Source organism: Nipponia nippon, unplaced genomic scaffold (assembly GCF_047370975.1).
Source record: "Nipponia nippon isolate SJK-2023a ecotype South Korea unplaced genomic scaffold, ASM4737097v1 scaffold_6, whole genome shotgun sequence".
NCBI lineage: Eukaryota > Metazoa > Chordata > Aves > Pelecaniformes > Threskiornithidae > Nipponia > Nipponia nippon.
In genome coordinates this window covers 7,917,358-7,939,941 of record NW_028262380.1, presented here as the reverse complement: position 1 = coordinate 7,939,941, position 22,584 = coordinate 7,917,358, and the positions used below count along the sequence as shown (strand labels likewise).

The window sequence follows — 22,584 nt, the reverse complement described above, 5'->3', positions numbered from 1 at the left end:
TCTGGTGTTGACAGTTTTGCAAAATGATGTGAATGTGCATGTACAATATTCAGAATTTTCACTGTAAGTAAAAAAAAAAAAATAGATCTTTACTCTTCCAAAAAAAACACACCCCAAACTCCAACCCTATCATTATAACAGATTTTGACTTTAAAAATAGCATTTGTTCTTGTGCTTTAAATCAGAAAGTATTGAAGCTTTTCATTGTAGCAATATATTCTCTCACCATTGAAAACCAGCGTGGAAAAAGACAGCTGTAATGGGTTCCCACATTTTTTTTAAGTGTCTGTGCGGAACCTAGATCTCTGGGAATCTGGGCTTTTTAAGCCCTATAAGAGTGCAAACAATAATAAGAAATGCTTAAATAAATAAAAAAAAAACAACCCCCAAAAAAACCAAAAAACTGAGTTTGTTGTTGTATAATGTTCACTGCATAATGAATGCTGTAAATTTGACATTTGAATAAGCGAGTAAAAGAAATGTTCAGATTACTGAGCTTATAGAGATTGCCTAGCCCCTGCCCCAAACCTGCCCATGGTGCTGCCCTCCGGTATAACCTCGCTTCCCTTCCCCAACAGGTGCTGGTATGTAAATAGCCGAATGTAAAGCCATGCAGGTAGGACCAGAGGCTCTGAAGAGTCATGGGAGTTAAAACAGTGTCCTTAAAGCAGTGCTTCTGTTAAAGATCTGCAGTGTTATCCCATGTCAAAGATGAATATCTGGATAATTGGATGTATGAGCAAGAGAAATGCAGCTATCTGTTTGAGAGGCAGCACTTCACAGCATGCTAGAGATTTAGGAGAGTCATTGGTTCTTCAGAGAAACTGTGGTCCTACCGAGACCTCTGGCAAAGTGTCCTTTCTGAACACTGGTGGAAGGTGTTTGCCCTGTAGGAATGGTCACATTTTAGTTTGCTTTTCATTTAAGATATTCAACAATTCTGCTTGTTCCAAGAAAAGAATGAGGTGACTTGGTCTTGAAGTACTTCATTAAATGATTATTGAACTGGATCAGGCCGTAAGCACCATCTGGCCCAATGTCCTGTACCCAACAGCAGCCAAGAACAGAACAGGCCAAGTATGAGCATGGACTTCTGAACCTGATGCAGCCTCTGTGTTGCACTCAGTGATATAGATATATATATACACATATAGAGAGAGAGAGATATGTGTGTGTGTGTATATATATTCTTTTTTTTTTTTACCCTAGGAGCGCAGCTGGTGCTCCTTTTGACTCCTGTGAACTTAGGTCTCTGCATTCTTGTCTGGAAAGGAGGAAGGTTTATTAGAAGAAGATGTACCAGGATCAAGTGACTGGTACCATACAGATAAAAAGCAGGAGTGGGCATTTTTGACCACGGGAATGGCTATTTAGGATAGAAATGTTGTCATTCTGGGTGATAAGGTAAAGACGTCCTGGTATATTTGATTATAATACTTAACGTTATGCATGCAGATACATTTTAGAATAGACTAAGTAGGTATACATATATGCATGTATGCAGTCTTAATATCAGGGATAAATTTGCGTAATTATAGCTCATAATTTGTCTGAGTTGCAGCTATTTTTGAAAGTTAAATAATTGCTGATAGGAGGGAGTGGTAATTTGTGGCAAGAGAAAATGCTCTCGCCTCAGCTTATCTTGAGGGTGGTGGGTGTAATTCTGAAGCTAGTCCTCTTTGCTGCTTCTCTAAAATATGCATTGCTGCTATCTGTAGTCACGTTTTGGTGACTGAAAAGATTCATAGCAGTGTGGGTATTTTCCTAGTAAATGAAATTATCACCGTGCAGAAAATCTGTAAAATTTTGAAATAAATGGTGGTTTATAAGTGGGAATATTTAGGTATATTTTCCAAATAAAGATATTTCATTCTGAAAGAAAATGACATTTTATAACAAATTTCCAGTTGCTAATAATATGCCAGAGAATAGATTTTTTTTTTTTTAAACTGATCTAGGTTGCCATACTTAGGGAAGACAGCAGCTTATCTAAGTAGTAAGCCATTTTTAAGGTACCGTGTCTGTTTATTAACTTAACGATGTTCTATAAACGATTAGATTGAAACGTGGATATAGCCTTTGGGAAGATGAATGTCATGAGAAAGAGCTGATAGAATTATAACTTCAAATATGTTCCTGTTTACATGTTTAATATATGATTAAATGTCATTTGTTTAAAAAAGGAATTCAATTCATAATGGATCTAGTATAAACAAATACTGGTTTTATATTACTTAGGCTCTATTTGATTTTTGTTTTATGACAGCATTTCAGAATTAAGATTCCATTATTTATTAGCTAGAAAGAAGGACGGAAAAGACCTCGTATGGTGTGTTTAGCTAGGATATTCATGGAAGTTTGAGAAAGTGGCTAAACGTTACGGATGTAAAATACTCACTGACTCACTGAAGCATTGCAAGTATGAAAGTACGCTTCCAGGAAGCGCTGGGTGTTTTACTATACACGAAGTATTTGAAAAACCTGACAAGGCTTCCATAATGTGAAGACTGCCTGAGAGCACCACGTACCTGGCATTACAGAGGATTAAAACTAATTTTAGGACAGCCTTCTAATGCTGTTGATATGGCATAGTTAGCCTGCAGAGACGGAGTACTAAGGAGTTTCGGGAACTAGTCATTGTAAGCTTCAATCAGTATTTTAAATACTTTGTGTAGGACATGTTTCAAAGCTGTATAGCAATAACCTAACCAGGATAATGGAGACTGTCGAGGTGCCTAAGTGCGTTCTTCCCAGAAGTAAAGCCTTTGCCGTAAGAGATGCTCCGTCTTCCTCCCTGGGGAAGGAGTGACTTCTCCGATACCTTTACATGAGGTTGGAAGTGCTCTTCTTGATGCATTTCTCAGTAGTGGAAAATATTCGTACAGGGAAGTACTTAACTACATGATAGCTTCAGACCTTCAAGTCCAATGGGATTCACTGTATTCCAAAGTTCAAGCAAATACTTAAAGTTACTCAGCAGGCACAAAGTTTTGATAAACAATGTCCATCTATCAGGTAAGACACTTGCCTTCATGTATTTAAGTAAAATTTTCATCCTCCTAATTCTACTAGAAATCTTTGTGTACTCCAATAATGACAGCTGCTGAAGTCTGACTAGTTAAGGGATTAATTTGCTATAAATATTCCCCTGTGTAGGTAATCTGGTTTTATTACTTTTAACACCAAAATCAGCAACATATTTGAAGGAATAAATTGCAAAGCAAGGAGAAGTCTAGAAAGTAATTATTACGGATATGGTAGTGAATTCTCTAACCACCACTTCAATGATTTTTTTTTTTTGTTGTTACTTCCAGTTATGCTTTATAAAACATGTTTATAGACTATGTCAGCAACGTTCTTCCTCAGTTGCTGTTGCAAAGACTATTTTTGCAGTTTATCACAAAATGCCAGATTTGCTCAGCATGTAATTTAATCTTATGCTTGGAAGCATCCACATTACTTGGTTATCGTGAAATTATTCTTTAATAAAAATGTATGCTTTGTGATCTATATTTTATTAATTTGGTGAGTCAGTTTATCGATTGTTGCAGATGCCATGAATGTATAATTTGTCACAGTTATTGGTTGCCTGTCAGCAGTTTGTAGCACCACGGAGTTCTTGGCTCTTGGGGCACCTTAGAAATAAGTCTTTCTTGATCTGCGAAAGAAAACCTTTCTCCTGTGAATTATCATCAAGACTTGGGTTGATATCAGGTTTATCACTTCACGGCATGTATTATCCTGTATTAGCCAAACGTTATGAACAAATGAATAACATGGCCTGTTCAGGCAAGAGTTTTCAGCAAATACAATTTAGTGATTTTTAAATGCTGGGAAAGGAGGTCAGGAAGAGCACAGCATTAGAAATGGGAGGCGCAGATTTTCTCACTATTTTAGTTCACTCTAAACTTAGGAATTATTAGCGTCACTAGACTGGAAAAACAAAAGAAAATTCTGAGCTTTTTTTATCCTCTCTTCTGCAGTTGGTAGTTTTCTGCTGTAATATACAGCAGTCAGGAGTTCTGTTGGTTGAAAAGTTTATTTTTATGAACAAATGTTAATGAATTTCAATTTTAAAAAAAAAGACTATGCCTTCAATATTTTATTTTTTCTTTAGTAAAACAGATATAGATGTATGTATTTCCAAAGTTGTTGGACTTTGAAAGTTTACTTTGCTAATAATTTCCCAGTAGTGATACAGCAGAAAGCTTTGCATGCTGAAGCTGTGTGGTTGCAACATCTGCTGGTTTCGTTTCGGTGTTTTTGAAGGCTGGGCTCTGCCCCCCAGAAGCCTGTTCCAGTCGTGCCCCGAGTTTGTGTATCGTGTTATTAAAAAATAGTGGCTGAAGGGACACTCTTCCGAGCCTCAGATTTTAGCTGGAGTAGGTTGTAGGGTTTCTCATCCCTTTATCTTTCTGGATTCTCTAAAATATTACTTTCTGGTGCTTAATAGCCATCGGTGTTGATGTACGCAGGGGCATCCCTTCGCACTTAGCGGAACGAGTTCCCTGGGGGGTCCCGAAGTTGTTGGTCTGTATGATGTACGTTGGGTAGAAAAGTCGGGGGGGGGGGGGGGGGGGGAGAGAAAAGAAAAAGGAGAGGAAAAAAAAGGAAAAAAGAAAGAAAAAGGGATGGAAAAAAAGAAAAGGGGGGAGGGAAGGGTAAAAAAAAAAAAACAGGAAAAAACGTGAAAAGAAAAAAAAGAAGGGGGGAGAGGGCTGGGGCGCGGGGGGCCTGGCCCCCTCGCCGGCTGCCCAGCACCTTCCCCACCTCCGCGGCGCCGCTCCGCGCCGCTCCCCGCCCCCGCCGGCCGCGTAATGAGCTGCGCGGGGGTTGGCGGAGGGCCGGCGGCGGGCGGCCGCCATTGGCTGCGGCGGCAGGCTCTCCGCCCCGATTGGTCGCGCCCGCCTGCCCCGTATTTTCAGCAGCAGCAGCAGCAGCAGCAGCAGCGGCAGCCGCAGCAGCGTCTTGCGGGGGGGAGCCGGCGGCAGGGATGCAAGGTGGGTGGATGGGGTCCCTGCCCGGCCCCCCTCGCCCTCCTGAGGCCGGTCTCTCGTTATTAATTATTATTTGTAGGATCCCCCCCGCCCGGCGGCGCTGGGCGGGGTGCTGCGCTCCGGGGCTGCGCCAGCGCGCAGCGGTGCGGGGGGGCCGAGTCCGCCGCAGCCGGCGGGGGGGGGGTGGGTGAAGCGCCAGCGCACCCCTCCGTTCCTGCCCCGGGGGAGGGGGGGTCTGTTTTTGGGGGGAAGGGGTTCTTTGTGCGTGTCCCTGCGCCGGGGGGGGGGGGGGGGGGCACAAAGGCCGTTGTTCACAAGTTTGCCCAGCCAGCGGGACGGGCTTAAAACGCGAGATGCCACCAGCACGGCGCAAGTCAATGATTTTATTCAAAATTACCGTAGTTCTCAGCGCTGCCTGGTAGAGCCCCGCTGCGGGTGCCGCTGGCAGCCCCCGGGGAGGGCTGCGGGTGCTGCGCAGCCTTCGGGCCCCTCCGCGGGTGCTGCGCGGGTTTGGGTGGCCGTGGGCTAACGCGAACCCCCCCGAGCGCAGAGTTTGCGCTGCGGCTGTCTCTCGTTTTGAAATTGAGGTTTGCGTCTGTTGAATGGCAGAAAGTTAAATCAGAATCGGCTCGGGCTGTCAGCAGATCCCCGCTGAAAATCCTGGATCCTTCCCATAAGTTGTTTCTGTGGGTTTGCTAAATATTAAATCGCTGTTTCCCCTTCAGTCTGAGATTATAGCTAATTGGAAATGGATGTGATTATGTGTTGTTATCTGAACATATTTTGTTTGGTTTAAATTTAAAATAACAAATATGAAGTTAAATACCTTCCGTTTTTATTTTGTCTTGTAAATCTGTTATATGGCTCTGGGACAAATTTGGCTCTATATTATTTTGTAGCATGTCTAATATCTCTTTTTCATGAGGCGTTTTACAGTCAACTGTATTTATTACATTTCTTCCGTATGTTTCATCTCATATTAAAACTGCATCCACCTTTCTAAGTTCTGAGTTTCTTAGTGGTTTTCATGGCAAAAGTTATTTCTGATGGAGATAAGGTTTAAGACAGAAAAGTCTTCTGACAGATTTTGCAACTTTTCTCCGTGGCATTTTCTCTGAGTAACGTTGCAGTTACGATTGGGCTGTGTGCTTTCTGTGCCGTCTGGTAGTTAGCTAGAAATTTAAATATGCTGTGTAGCATCCCCAGCTGGAGGCAGTACTTGAAATTGTAGTATATTTGCATGATCATTTCTGTGATATAAGTCAGATATAAGAACAGTGGAAATTTTAGATACAAATACCTGATTTGAGCAGGTTAAAAATCAGTGCCTGAATGTTTCTTTTGAATAAAATTGCCGGTGAACCTTTAAGGTGCCCTATATAGAAATTTGGGTTAAAATCAGTGGTGCCATCAGCAAAGTCAGTGTGATCTACCCCTGAGTTTGCCTGCAATGCTGTTAACCCCTTGTTGTGCGTCGTAGAGGCAGAAGGATGCTCGTGGGTCCAGGTCTATTGCTAGGCCTAAAAACTTCATTTTTTTGTTGCTAGCCTGAAGCCGTAGGAAGCAGTAAAGGTTTTTCCAGGGAGCGACGGAAGAATTTCAGTCTGGCCCTGCCAAGCAGGAGCAGCCCCTGCGCCGCTGCAGCCTGGGAAGCGGCCGGAGGAGCTGCGCTGCCATGGGTTCACAGGTCCTTGCTTCTTGCCTGTGCACCCATGGGTGCCCAGGCAGCCTGACCCCCGAGAGGGACCATGCCAGTGTGATCCTTTTTGTAAAAAAAGAACGATGAATGGAAACGGCACCTGTTGCACCATCGGTGATGTCTCAGCTCCTAGAAAAAAACTGCATACCTGCAGTTTTATGACTTTCTCCCCAAATCACTTAGAATGTCTACAAATGATAGATATATAGGGAGCTTAAATTGAATTTAACGGTGTATTATGTCCAAATGATTGTGAATACTTGAGTACATGAGCAATGTAGATAGCTACATATAAAGTATTTTTTTATTATGACATAAATACTGTTTATTTATACAGGTGATACGTACTTTTAAAATGAAGCTAGCTACAGTTCAGTAACTACTGTTTAAAAGTGGAAATATCCATGCATATGTTTTATTGTCTTTTGATTTTGTTGCATAATGGCATGCATAATTTTCATATTGTATATAAACTTTTCCAGAGCATCCTGAGAAAACAGACAAAATAACGTCTATGTCTAGTTGATACCTACTGAGACTTTGCTAGTGTAAATAGCAAATTCTGATTTTTAATAGCGTGTAAACAAACTGCAGCCAGGCTGGCAGGCATTGCCTGCCTGTGGTGGTAAGAGAAATATGAAAGATGACGTGAGGACTGCAGAACTGGATTACCCCTCCGCGCCTCCTGCTTGTTTTCTCACCCAGACAGGTGAGAGAGTGCAGATGAAGTCTTTTCTCTCCCTTTCACACAGCACCTGCTCGCTTCTCTGGTACCACGTACAGATCCAGTGGCCCCACAGAGCTGAAGAAAACCTTGTTGTTTCTTACTCTTCCACTTAAATTAGTAAACATTAATAAGCATAGACCCTTACCTAAAGGAGATGCATGTTATTTAAAAAATATTTTCCAAATATAGATAATAAACCCTTAAGAAATATTTTCTAAATAACCAAACATAAAAAAAATCAGGCTAGAAAAAGTAAAACTCAGTTGTTTTTTTTGTGGGTTGGTTTGTTGTTTTTTTTTTTTTTTTTTTCCTAATTATATGAGTTGGATAACAGCTTAGACTCCAGTATAGGCAAGAAGATTCATATGGATACAATGAATCTGTTAGACTTAGATTACTGAAGGATCAACATCAGTAAATGCATAAATCCATAAATTTATTAAAAAACAGTCTCTGAATTACCTATCTTTTACCTACCTATGTGTCTGAATCAAAGGATCAAAGTTTTGGCAGGTATCGTTTAGTTGTTCTGTTGCTGGTTTTGGGTTTTTTTTCTTTATCATGACCTTGTCGGATAGAGAGAGAGTATTTCCTTGGTAAAGTGTGGGGGATTACTGACTCTTTAAGGTGGTAGTTTCTGTCTAATAGCGATGCGACTTATTGTAGCACTTTTCCCTGATAGCAGCAATGTTTATTTCAAAAGTATAATTTTCATATTTAAACACATGCAGTGTTAGATTGGAAAACTTCTCATGACAATTGCATGGCATGTTTGTTTTTAAACGGTTATGTTGAATGACGGCAGAAAAATTAATTTGTGGTTTTTAAAGATCTGTGATTTTTCTATCTGTTATTTAATAGAGCTGTAATGTTATCACTGAGCGCTGCCAGTTCAGTATAAAGTGCAACGTGTAACATTTTCTGGTGTTAGAGTTGCTCTAAGTGGAGAAATAATTTAAGCGGTACAAGGATTTTTATAGCCCTCTTGTCACAATTAACTGTGTTTATGAAATATGAATTTACACAACATCTGCCTTTCGGGGCTGGCGTTCCCGTCGGAGCCCTCTCGCTTCGCAGACCTGCAGCGTTGTGCCTGAAGCATCACGGCAGGGCAGGACGGGCTGGAGCCTGCATGGTGGATGGGCAACCAGGGCCGCGAAATTATTTACTTGATATATATTAGTGGGAAACTTGTGCAGGAAATGCAGATGTTTTTAAGTATAAAACCTTTTTTCGGTTTCATTTTGGGAGGATGACTTGCTTAGGCGTAGCAAGGTCCCTGACCCGTAACTGGCTCATCCCGTTCTCGCTCCCTGTGGTCTCTCCTCATCCCCCTAATTTCTGAGCTAGTGCGTAGGCAAAAAAGGTGGCACGTGTGGCACGCCGGTGGGGTGGGATTGGGGGTCTGGCACACACGATTACAATTTATTTTGGAGAGAACAGCACTTTATTTCCTGAAGATGGGGACTCGCAATGAGATGGGGGAATCCAGCTGGACCTTGCGAGATGTGGGGTTCGTCATCAAAGCAAAGGCTTGCCTCCTTGAGACCCTCCTCTACACGCCTGTTAGTGATCACCCCCTTAACAGAGGGTAGGGCTTCAGGCAGAAGGGAAGAGCTGGCATTTTATATGGTTACACCTACCAAATTTGTCTCGACATGGACCACTGTGTCCTTTACTGGTTTATTTTCTTCCAGCACTTGGTGTTCTGCCTCTTGCCCCTCCTGGTAAAGCTCAAGAGATGGTCATTAATGTCTAACTGGTAAAATTTTTGTAAGCATCACAGCAAAGGCAAGTTTACAGGAGGACAAAGTAGCTTGAGAGATATCGATGCTCCTCCTCGGTAAGGGATGGCTTGGGAGGAAAGATCAGGAGGTGCTTTAGGAGAGAGGCAGTTTCCCATCATGGGCCAACTTGGGGCACGAGTAGCTTTTCATACCAGTGAAAAATGGGCACGATGGTGAAAGACTGAAAAACCTTAAAAATAGTTCTGTACCTCTCTTCCCACTTTTCATACATCACCTATCTTGCCTAGTAAACATTTCAGATCTGGCCCCGTCCCTCAGGGCAGAAACTGTGTAATATGTAAGGTCTCAACCTAGCTGGCACGTGGGAATATGCACTGTTCGGTGCGTGGAAATTGTTCTGAAACACCCATAGTAAGTGCTGGTGGCGCAAAATCCTGCGGATTTTGAGGCACAATATTAAGAAATGACTGCTCCGACTAGAGGCTGTACAACTTGGAAAGCCTGGTATGACGATTCGGTTGGGCTGTGGAATCGAGCTGAATGTTCACTGCTATTTTTGCCATCGTTATTCATGGCAAAATAATTGAGGCTGTTCATAAAGCAAGATGTATTGTCGTGAACAATAGCAGCAGACCGTGCCGTGTGTTACCTTTACGCCCAAATTTTAGAAGATGAAGTAAGAATGATACCAAGTGTTATATCTTGGTGAAACCATCTAGCAAAACCTTCTCTTTCTTGCACAGATATTTAGTCCAGCCTTCTGCTGCTGCCTCCTGAGGCTTCGCTGCTAATTGTTCTCTTACTGATATTTGCAAATTGTTATGATTGCTAGGTCAGAGTGAAGAATTATGTGCAACAGGTAGTTGTTATAGTGGAGATCAATCATGGTATTTTAGAGCTAGTTTAATCTGGTGAAGGAAAGAGTCCAAACTAGTTAATTATCTCTTCTTTGGGTTATCCTTCTATATAAAATGGGAATAATCATCATCATAAAAGGAGCTTTAGGACTTATTAAATATTTCTGAAGCACTTAGGAATCATAGTTAAAAAAATAATTGCCTAGTAAATTGTCTACTTAATAAAATGTAAAAAATAAAAGATCTAGAGTGTATTAGGCTTCATAATCATTTAAATAGATGCATGTAGTTTATTTACCTACTCAGCGAGAACTAACAACCATTGAAAGCAAGTAGTTCTTTAGGAGAACTATATTTGCAAAATGAAATTATTTAAATCAAGGTTTCCAGTTCACTAGTTTAAATTACTTTTACATTTATGATTTAGGCTTTGATTTAAATCATACTTTGTACTGTTAATGTTGAAAATTTATCATCAGCACTGAAGCTGTGAACACAAAAGACGTTCTTGGCAAGACTTGCAGAATGTAATGTCAGTATATTTCTCTGGAATACTAAAAATTTAGAAAACAAAGCCTTTCTCTGAGCACTTACGATGTTTGATATCTGGGGGGAAAAAATACCAAAACAAGCTGCAAATGATTGTACTTTAGTCAGCGGACTAATGGGTGGCCCTTCCAGTGGCCCTAGTACAGGAATGAGAGCGCTGGGTAGGGGTACTGCCAGCACATGGCTTTGTGGTCATCGGTCTTTTTAGAATCGGAGGAATATTTATAAAGATTTTCTTGAATAAATAACATCAATCTCTTCATCAAATATAAAAGGACTGATAATGTTTGCCGTTGCTTTTGTTGATTAGGAGTAATAGCAAGAAAGAAACTTGTTCTGCACTACCAGCAGAAATACTGTGGAGTCGGAAGGACTTCCTACAGCTTTTTATTCGTTTATTGTTCTGCCTGGCAATTAGATAAACAAAACCTCTTTAGATTGTCTTTACACTTGACAGATTGGCATTTGTTTTTCTCTCTGTTTAAATAAAAAAGAAAAAAAAAAAACCCAAAACCAACAAGCTGAGATTTTCTTCAGTCAGGAAGGAAGTTTAGACCAAAGTTTCCAGAATTTGAGACTCTTATTCTTGGGTTACCGCAGCTGGGAATATGAAGGGGAAGCTCTGTGCCTCAGATGAAAATTGTGTGTAGCCTTGCAAGCTGTGCAAGGCTGCAAATCCTCAAACCAGCTCTGCTTCCCAGCAGTTTTACACGGATCCCGGTGCAGCAGTGGTGCCGCGTGGTCCCAGGGTGCGGGAGCCGTAGGAGATGCTCAGGCAGATGCGTTGTGGACATGGCGTACTTACTCTTCTGCTTGATCTCCTTGGGATGGTGATGGAGGATGACTTTCTTCTGGCTCTTTTGGACTGCTCGCTGTTTTCATGGGACCCGTATATGCTCAAAGACTTCCCAAATTAAATGCCTGTGAAATTCGGAGCAGAGTGGTGTCTCTGGGCAGTGACTTACTGGCCCTTTGCTTGCCTTCAGGAAAGGCTGCAAACAGGGATCTGATTTGCACCCCTTAAGAAATGGCGATTTCAGCTTTAAATAACGATGCTTTAAATTGTGAATTGCATTTGTATCTTTAAGGAACAAATACCAGATTGCATACAGAGGTGCTATACCTAGTTACATAAAAATTAAAAACCTGCCATTAAATTGCTCGGTTTGCAAAAAAAAAAAAGAGAAAAATAGTCGAGTAAGTTGCCACTGTTTGATGTATGGATACCTAAGCTAGATTTTTAAACTTCTTAGTATTTTGAAATACTGTAATGTTTCTGAACAGTTGAATTGCTGTTTCAGTGGTCCATATTTCAGTTGTAGTTTTGTAGCTTCGTCTTTTCACTCTTACTCAGAATATCTTTAAATAGAATAACTTTTGACTTGTTACTGTGATATATCGGTACCGCACTTTGAAAACCAAGATCAATAATCATATTTCCTATCCTCTCTCTCTCAAAAAAAAAAAAAAAAAAAAAAAAAAAAAGAAATCTCCATTATTTGCTGAATTGTTCAAAAATGTTGTTTGGCTCATTTTATGCGTACCCACTTCAGTGACCAGAATGTCAGTGGAGGCTTTGTTTAAATGTTTTCTCTTTATTCCCACCCCCCCCTCCCACCCACACATACACCTGTTCATCTACGTCTTTTGGACCAGACATTGGTTTATTTGGTTGGGCTTTATGGCTTTCTTTTTTCCCCCTCTTCGTTCAGTTAACTGCTTGTTGTCAGCAGTTCTGGCACATCCCCTTGGTTTCTGTAGGCTGCCCGTGGAAAAAAGGCTTGTTTCCAATGGCAAAGAGTTAATCTGGCTCAGAGTTGGATTAACTGTTGCGGTAGCTCACGATAAACATCTGTTGCAATACTCCCAGATGAGAACATTGCTTTCAAAAGTATTTACTGCACATTTTGAACCCGTGCACTTTACTTACGGTTTTATTTTTTTCCCTCCCAATTACTAAATTCTTTTGAAAGGACATAAATCCAAGGAGTCTATTGCAGAGACTGTGTTTATTTTATGATACAGTGAAGGAAATGTGATTATTGAGTTATTGTTCATGTGCTAAAGCCCTTGAATATTTCTGTCTGGAGTGCAGAAGCGTTGTGCGTTCCTTAATAAAAACCAACGGCGGGAGCCGGCTCCTGGGAGCGCTGCCATGTGTGTCAGTGCTCCGCGTGGACTCCTTTGGATGCCGCTCCTCCGGGTATTTTCTTCTTGCTCTGAATTTGGCAAGATAAGACTGGTGGGGAGGGGTGGAGTTTTACTTGGACTTGGAACCCAAGGGTGGGTGTATGGCTGGACAGGTTTGGGCAACGGGATGTGGATTTTGCCATTGAGGAAACCTTCTGCTATTTCCTTGGAATCTTTTTTTTAACCTTTTTTTTTTAAGTTTTTAAACTTTTTTTTAAGTTTTTAAACCTTTTTTTTTTAAAAAAAAAAAAAAGTTTTTAAATTCTAGGTGTAGTGGCTCAAATAATGACGATTTCCCCTACAGCTGGCCTTTGAAGTTTAGGTCTTCCAGCAGCCAGTTCTTGCTGTAGCTGAGGATCGGGAGCAAGCAAGTAAAGCGAGCTTTGGTAGGTTTTCCCAAAACATCAACGGCCTTCTCCCCCACCCTGCCCAAACCACAAAACCTACCCGTGCTCACTGTCTCAGGGAAAATAACATTGGAAAACAGAGTGGAATATCTTAAATGGTGGATGTTTCCCGAGAAATAGATTTTCTTTCTTATGCTAATGCTCTTAATGAAATCATGTTCGAAGCATTTTCACCTGTATTTCTTAGTAGGTGATAAATATTTTGTGCTAAATTTCCTACACTTAATGTTTCCTACCACTATCAAAGAAAATACCTGGATACTTTACATATGTGCCGATCGTCACCAGAATTACCTTTCTGTGCATAGTAGTCCAACGAATGTAGATGGTGAAGTGGGGGACTACCGCACAACAAAGCTACTTGTAGTAAAATGCAAGAGTCTGTAATTTTACTTCTTGCTGATTTTTCTTAGGTCTGGTGGAAACACTTGTTTTAGCAGTAAATCTGTAAGAACAGCCGTACTGATTCAAATTGAGCGTGTCTAATTCAATATCCTGTCTCTGACGGTGATCAGCAGCAGCAAGTATCTAGGGAAGAGTACAAAAACAGTGATAAAGTGATAAAAGCTAAGGTGAGATCTCTTAGTTTGCCAGTTTTATGGTGGTACCAGGATTTTCAGAATCTGCTTCCTAATCATAATGCTGAAATGACAGATGTGCAGTAGTTACAGCCTCGGCTTTCTCTTAAAGACCATGATAGCGATAGGAGGATAAAAGAGGAAAAAACCCTGAGAAGTAATGGATAGTACATAAAATAGAGAGAAATAATGGGATAGACTGGGAAAAAGAAAAAAAGGGGCTATAATTACTGCATAGTATAAAGAAATGGCAGAAAAAGGTTGGCTTGTTACCCAAGAGGCGCGGGCCTCCTGCACCGGAGCTTGCTGAGCTCCTGCTGTGACAGGTTTTCACCTGTGTCCCGTCATTTGGGTGTGGGGAAGAGCAGGGCATAACCAGGACATGGAGAAATGGTTGGCCTGAGCCTGGTTCAAGACAAGAAAGATGGTAGAGGGCAGAAAAATGAAGTGCGAGAGAAGAAACGGATGGGAAAGGGCAATGGGAGTGATGGGAGCGTCAAAGAAACCTGGAGAAGCTCTGGATTATTCTCGGTCTGTAAACATCTGTCCATTCAAATTAATGAATAAGAAGTATTGTATGTGTAGGGAATATCTTCGGCAGGTTTGCTCTGAATCCCTTGTAGCATTGCCGTACTTTTGCCAGGCTTCAAGACACCCGGGTTTTATTTTTAGTGCTAGCCTGGTTTCTGTTTATGGCAAACCTGTTCCAGCCTGCTGCAGTCATTACTATTAAGGCCATCTAAATAGCAACTCGAAAATACTTAAAGCAGTGTAAGTAGTAATAATGGCAGGGGGTTGGAACTAGATGATCTTCAAGGTCCCTTCTGACCCAAACCATTCTATGATTCTGTGATATTGTCTGTGTGTGGATTAAAAGGTACTCCTAGGATGGACTTGTTCTTGGGTCAGGTTTTTTAATGCTAGAGAGCAAAAGCATGACGAGCCGTACGTTACTGGCATACAGATGGAACGGTACTGTACTTTAAACAACAGACATGAAGGCGTCGTGATTAGGATGTTGTCACTTTAGCGTTCACTTCTTAAAAGCAGATTTTTAGGGAGCTTTTACAAAGGTGTATGGAAAACTGTTATTGACTGTCTAAAGTGAATTCAAGAATAATACCGATGAGGAGGTGTTACAGCAGATGAGGAGGTGTCGCAGCGATCTGCTCACCAATATAAGTCATATTGCAAGCTAGTATCAAACTTGACGAATTTGGGTTTTATTGTATGTATCAGGATGAAAAGAAGATGGTGCATTTGAGTACAAAAGGGCAAAAACCATCTTGAATTCAAACACAGTGTACATGATCCTATAAGCCAAGGGGATTTGGTCCAGCCAGAGAAAAATGGGTGCTTTATGGTGGCCTTATAGAAAGGATGGCTTCATCTGTAGGTGAAGATCAGGCAAAGGAAATGTTTCAGCTTGTAGACAAGGTAGGTACAAGATCAAAAAAATACAGGCTGGTCATTAATAAATTCATATTTTGATATATATCTATATAAAGAAACATACTGTAAATTAACCGTACTGACAGTATTGTGTATGTATAATATTAGAACAAAGTTTCATGTAATTAAAGGAAAAAAATTCAGAAACAGCCTCACAGTATAGGAACGGGAGGGACTGAGAAACACCATGCCTTTCAGGATTGAGCTTTATTTACCTTTATAAGAGGATTATAGGAAATTGATGCTGTCTCCGTTCCCCAGAAGGCTTTTCCCAGCCCGGCATTCTCAAATCGAGGGAGCCTGGTGCTGGTTTTCTCAAATCTGTGCTGCAGAAGGTGCTTTGATTTGCACCCCGTCGTTACTGTGGCAGCTGGGGACAGGAGGAGCGCGGGAGTGACTTGGGCTCGCTCCTTCTGCCGGAGAAGTTTGCCTTTTCCCCTGGTTGCCTGTGCTCCTGCGGAACCTGAGCCTCCGTGCGCTGCTTATTAGTAAATAAAATGAAATGCAACTTCCACAATTTCTGCTCTCAGTAGGAAAATAGGAGCGCTAAGGAGTTGCATGTAAAATAAGATTTTTTCAAAAGATAATATTTGGGTATATACTTGTAACTCTTACTATGTAGCTTTTTATTAACAGGTTTATAAAGCTAACATCAACATTTTGCTTTGTTCCCCTCTAGTGCAACAATGTTTCTTTTGGTTTTCTAAAGATATCATACAACCCCTTTAGAATAAACAAACACTCTCCGGCTTCTGTCTGGATGCATTTTTAAACCACACAGAGGAATTTTTTATGGATGTTTTTGTATTTTCTCTCCCAATACGTATCTCCGCATTTGCCTAGCGGCTTTCCAAAGTCCTCTCTAAACATCCCAATGATTTCATTAGCATGGACAGATAACGGATGTGCTGTGTCTCTGTTAAATATATAACATAAAAGAGAATTTACCCTTGAATTTCAACCTTCAGTTAAAGAATTTTACTTTCCCTGTGTCCTTACAGATTCACTTGACTTTCAAAAGAAGATTCCTCAGAATCGAAGAGGAATCTGATGGCACATTTGCACATCGGTTTACAGTAACTTTTTACACTCAGACTTTATTAGCTTCTATAAATTTGTTGTGGTTTCTTTGATAAACAGAAATAGTCCTACACTTCTGTTTCTTAAACGCCTCTCATACTTGTGCTGAGCTGTTAATGGGTCTGTTAGTATTGTTAAAGTATTAACAGAAGAATAATAATTGCTGTGTTGCAATTGTATCGAGTCTAAAAAAGCATTCTCATGGAATATTAATGAGAGCCTTTTTAGATGCATGAATTATTGTTCTTAGGACAGAAAATTAAACTACAAAAAAAAAAAAAAAAGGACCATTCTAGAGGAACATAATAATAAAAATCAATAAGCCTTCAGTTTGGTCTTTAACTCCATTGCTCCTCCTCTCCTGACCCCGTTTATGCTTCATGTAGGTACCAGCAATCTGCCCCGCTCGCGTCTGCTCCGGTACCTGGGCACGACGGGGGGCTGGGAGCCGGCGGGCAGTTTTAACAATGACTTGTCTTTTTCTGTTTATCTCAGCCTTAAATTACTTTAACCTTATTTAGTCTTCAAAACTGTGACTATAGAGCTAATATTTTATGCAGCCTTGAGAGGAACTGGAAGCGCTTTTCATTGCTATGCAAAATGCAGCTGGGGTATGGCGCAGAATTAACAACACGGAGCTATGCTGTTGAAAATGTGAGCAATAGTTTATTTTCATTTCTGTCATTAAATATCTTATTACCATCCATTTGTTTTTTCTTTCCTCTCTCCTGCAGTGCAAGAAAGGGGTGATTACTAGAAGGTAGGAATTGTACAACTGCTGGAAACTACCTTAAATCAGTGACCTTCGGTTGACCTCTGCAACCGCTGGTGTGAGCCATGGTATTTTTTGCAGAGCTAAGTTAGTACCTCTGCGATCCTCTTTCTTTCATCAAATCTTATTCAACTTTTATACTGAGTTGCTGACTTGCAAGCAAAATCCAAATGTAGGAATAATTAAAAAAAAAAAAAATCTCTTGTAAATATGAAGACGGTGCATCCGTACATAGTAAAACTACAGAAGTGTTTCCTGGGACTTGCTTGAGCATTAAAGCTTTGCAGTTTATGTAGTGTAATATAATTTTCCTAATGTTTTTGGTAGCAGTTATTTCTAAATAGGCAAATGAGCTGCCGTTGCAATACTTGGCTTTTCGTGGACCCGCTGATCTGAATGAGAAATAAAGAGGAAACTTTAGGTTCGTCATTTGTTTTGGGAGATTTCGAAGGGACTTCAATTTATATTCTAAAACTTGTAATTTCTTTTCCAGTCTCGTGTACCAGCTCCCTGTCATCCTTTATTCTCCCCCGTCTGACATAAGTTTCTCTCTTGTCCATTTAAAACTGAAACTTGAAAAACTGCAGCTTTATACTTTATATTATTCTTCTACCCCGGAGCTGTTTTTAGTGTCTTTATTGCAAGTAGACAGATGGTGATATTTGGTTTCCTGTCAGTTTTAATGAATATAGATAGGAGTGATAAGAACATTTGCTTCGTTTAGCAAACTTCCTTTTCTGGCTTTTAATTAATGAAGTGCTCGCTGGTGTGCCGCTGCTTTTGTATGTACTACAGTTAAATCTTATATACGATCCAACTTGTAGTGTCGGGAAATGAAAAAGAGGGTGAAAATAACTTCTTCTCTCAATATCCTTTAAAGTTTACTTACACAGACTTTGAATACTGCAGACATCGGAAATGTAACGTGCTATACGAGCCACTATAGCAGCATCCTTTGTTTCTTTGTATTTAGGTAATATTTTCTTTTTAAAAACAGAAATGAAAGGGAATGGCCTGCATTTGGTGTTGCAGTTAACCTTGGGCGAGGTTCAGCTCAGCTTCAGTGCAGTTTGCTTCTCATGCAACTTCTTAAGGTAGAATAAGGTCTACAGCAAAAATTTGATAAAATAGAAAACGGCTTTTCAAGCTTTTATTTCTGCATTTTGTCTTCCTTTGGAGAGAACTGGAACATTAATCCTAATATTGATTTTCTTCTCAAATAGTTTGATTTCTGTGTTAGCTTAGCACAGACATTATTTTAGATTCTTGTAAACTAGTTTAGAGTCCATTGTTCTCAAGATATTTCTCCTTTTAACCCTACCTTGTTTTTCCTTTCTTTTTGTATATATTGTGATTCTAATGCAGGTTCAGTGTCTGTGCTTGTAGCCTAAGTTGTTTAAGTAATTTCTGCCTTGCCATACCAGTTTGAATTCTTTAATGGTAAAAGTAACCACATCTGTGTGTATAAAAATATTTCAGTGGGTAAAGCCTGAATACGGCCTCTGGATATAAAATCTCTGCTTTAGCTTTGTAGCTCTAATAGGTTAAGGTCTCACTAGATGGAGATGAATGACTTGGTATGAAGGACGAGAGGGTGATCATGGGGAAGATTATTTTCTTAACCATCTGACTATTGCTAATTCTGAAGAAACTGATTTTAAACTTTGTCGTATCTTAGTATCCCTATTTCCTGAGTTAAAAAAAATGCACTTTGTACTTCTTTTCAGACTTTTGTTTTGTTGTAACCTTATAAGGATAGGATTTGGTTCCCTGATGGCAAATCTGTGCAGGAAAAAAAGTTGGTTTATTTTAGAAAGCTGTTTTAAAATACTCCTGTCAGGAGGCAGAAATAGTAGTTATTTTATGTTATTTCTCGTGTCTTTCTGAAAATGTCGGTAAGTGCAAACCCCATTCCTGCTGAAAACTAACTTGGTGAAAGATACCTTTAATTTAAATGAGTTAAAAACAAACAGAAAATGTTTTCACTGATCCATTGGTTGGTGAAGGCGCATAATCAGGTGCTCGTGCTATTACAGGAATGATACTACCTCTGCAAACAAACAGCGACTCAGGGTTTGAATGTGTCCTTCCTTCCCGAAGGTCACAAGTAAGAAAACAAAATGACAAAAGGATGCCCCAAGAATGGCTTATGTTTAAATAAATATTCACTTTCTGTGTTTGCCTTCAGTGTCGGTAGGTTAACGGTGCTCATTCTGGTGTTGGTTTTCGCAAGGGTGACGAGGAAAGACTTGCTAGCCATTTTAGAGAGAAACGAGGGTCTCTGTTGGCAGCTCTAGCACAGTGCCGTCTGCTTGGGTACCTGGAAAATGGCTCACGTGCTGCAGGAATCAAACCTATGTTTCGGGTCCCAGGCGTGTTCGTGAACCGTATTTTTATTATGAGGATCCTTTCTTCTTAACCAGAAGTGAACCTTGTTCTAGACAACAGTGCAGAATGCTGGGGTCGGTTTTAATCTATGTTATTGTCCTTGCAAAAATCAGTGTAAACAAAAAGTGCATCACGGTGCCTCAGAACTTGCAGACAAGAACATTTTAACATTGTTAGTTACAACATTAAGGTCGTGTTTTTATTTCTTTCCGGTTCCTTGTCGTCCTTCAGGAAACAGGACCGTGCGCCTTCCCTCTTATAATGAAAGAATGTTTTCTGACGCATCTAAACTGGTACGCACCGCTGTATTTGACATACATATTTGCGAATTTTATCTGAAAGCCATGCTTGAATTAATGTGAAAAATAAACAGATTTGATTCAGACTGAATAAAGCCTTTTCCCTCTGGAAAGAGACTATCTTTGTGGGGTTTCTTTTTCTTTAGCATTTGCTTCTTATTCTCCAAATAATTGTAGTTGCATGTTTCTCCTTTTTCAATATTTGCCAAACTCTCTAGCAATTCTTACTCTTTCGTATCTCCTTCAGTCATGAGCCAGAAGGAAAAAGAAAGTCATCTCTGGAAAAGAAAACCCACAGGGCTCCATTCCCTTCCCATGCCCCATCATTTTCTCTCCACATTTTTGAAGATGTGAAGCAATTTAGATCAGCGCTCTCCGTCGTTCCTGTTTCCTAACCTGATTCCTCTTCTTGCAGAGAGAAACCAAAGGAAGATACAGAAGAGAAGTTGAAGAAGAAAGGAAAGAAAGAGGAAAAAATAGTGGAGGAAATCAGAACAGAGTTGGCTTTTCTAAGAGGAGTTATCCAGGAGGCAAAACGTGCAGCTTCCCTCCTCTTTTTTTTTTTTTTTTTCTGTTTTTAGCCCATCCCAGATACTGCTATAAGAGGGTCAGACAAAAGGGCGTAATTAATAACAATTTCACCGTTGCTGTGGGTATGGGAGAGCGTAGCAAGAAGGGTGGATTCAAGGAAATGTTGGCAGTCTCTCAGCGGGAAGCTCCCAGCTGAGCCCCAGGTTGCTGTGCCCAGATATCTTCTGTCCCAGGACCTTGGGCCGTGCCAGCCAGGTGGGAGCTGGATTAAAGTGGGAATAGAGCAGATGGTGAAGTGCAGCAGCACATCTAGACTTACCCAGTGTAGCAGGGGACAGTATGTATTTGTGGGAGCAGCTGGGGAAAGGGTGGATCAGCTCTTTGAACAGGATTGTGGGGAAACAACCAGTAGAGTACCGTGACCAGGGACGTTAGAAAATGGAACACAATTTTTTTATGTCAAAGATTCTGAGTTTATTAGTAAGGAGTATTTCTTCTGGCCCATATGCGCCTCCAGTTTTTACTATCCTGCAGTTCTTTGTCTCCTCTTGTTAGTGATCACGTAGCATCAATGAGGCTTGTATGGGATACGGTGCCCATGTTACAAGGACAGCAATCCATGCATTTCTGCTGAGAGATTAACTCAATTCTAACATCTGAAGATAAGGAGAAGGAGATAACACATGCAGCTAGTTACAGTTTGAGTATGCTGCTGCTGAGGAACTTTTTTATTAATAGGTAGATCTATGACAAGAAAAAAATGTGAGCTGTAAACCATATAGTGACATTGCTGTAATAGAAGATGGAATGACACACTACCTGCATTCTTCAAATCAGCTTTCTACGGAGTGTACATTTCATTTGCTTTTACTCTTCTTTTCCTGATGGAGCAAGGTTACTGTGAAACAGCCATACTGCATCGTGGTCAGGGCTAGTGCCGTGTTTTCGGATGCTCCTGAAGTCCCAGCGGTCCTTTCCGAGTCCTGGCGTTCCGTCTTCTCTTGAGCAGGTGGATCCCATTGGATTAATATTCCCAACAGCGTCTGTGCTTGGATTATATACCTCCGACATCACCTGCCTGTGTTGCCACCAGTGCCTTTTTGGTTTTTTTCAGCTGGAGGACATACTGCAAGAAAAGTTTTTATCTTGTTGAAAAGGAAATGCCTGAACAGGAGCTTTTGCATCCCTATGACACGTTCAACTCGGCCACCTTGGAAATTCGGTCGGTGGGAGCGGCGTGTCCTGGTTACTGTGGTAGAGGCACATAAAGATTTACTTCATCCAGCTGGGACCCTTCAGGGCCGGCAGTTCGAAGACCACCGAACTGCATCCCTTGCTGGAGACGGGTTGTTTGTGGGTGTGGACGTTGCGCTTGCGGAGGAAAGGCAGTGTATGGGATGGCCGTTCCCTGATGCGGAGCAGGAGTGCAACACCTTGGGAAGATGATGTTATATTGTTTGCCTCCAGGAAAACAGTAAATTAATGCTTTTAGGTCTGTAAATCTGGTCGTGGGTACTAACGTATTGCAAAGTAGCTGGCTACCTATGTCTCTTGCTTTAAGCTGTTGAATGCAGAGGATCAGGTAGAAGAGGGGTTGGTTTTTTTGTTAGATCAAGTCTATTTAGGAGTTATTAGTAAACTTCGTCCTGCCATTTCTCCATATGGGTCTAATTTTATGGTATTGAACCTTTCTCCTTTTCATGGAAAATAAAAAGGCGATTCTCTCTGTGGTTTTACCCGTGTTATGGTGTATTTCGATTAAATAACCTGAGATCATTGGTCACATGATTGGAGATATTTTGGAGTTATTGTTAAAAAAAGACAATTTTCTGAAGGATTGTGAAGGAAAAAATTAATTTATCTGAAAGCAGTAGCTCAGTCATCAGCAAGTCTGTTCTGAGAACGAGAGTGTGCGTGCCCACACGGGGCACACTGGATTGTCTGATCGGCATCAGTAACTGGCGTTCTCCTTCACAGATGATCTTCTTGCTTGCTACTGAAGACCTTTATAATCCATTCTTTCAAAAACAACATTCTGAAAAAGTGCTTTAGTTGTTATCAATGACAACTTTGGAACATGTTAATTTTTCTAAATTATGGTATCAGTACAAAGGAGATAAATTGGAGTTGAAGGATGCTTTGCAGTTTCTCTCTGGTTTATACAAAACATTTGTGCATCTGTATTTTTTTTCCATATGTTCAAAGTGCCATATGGAGAGGTCACTCTGTATTTCAACTTGCAGATGAAGTAAGCTAGTAGTAGGAAATCAGTCTAAAGCAAATGGTTTTTCAGAAAACAAAAAACAAAAA

At 40.7% G+C, this 22,584-nt stretch overlaps 1 protein-coding gene across 5 annotated transcripts in view; it reads left to right on the top strand.

The window, feature by feature from the left end:
• Nucleotides 1-22,584, top strand: part of CTBP1 (C-terminal binding protein 1) — a 253,787-nt gene that overhangs the window by 90,126 nt on the left and 141,077 nt on the right. Inside the window, exon 1 of one of the 5 annotated variants that reach the window (XM_087735804.1) lies at nucleotides 4,859-5,000. The exons of the other annotated variants lie outside the window; for them this stretch is intronic. Within the exon in view, the coding sequence (XP_087591930.1) occupies nucleotides 4,994-5,000 (7 nt within the window). The 5' untranslated portion in view covers nucleotides 4,859-4,993. Of the gene's footprint in view, nucleotides 1-4,858; nucleotides 5,001-22,584 lie in introns of those variants that run through there. 5 annotated transcript variants of the gene reach the window in all.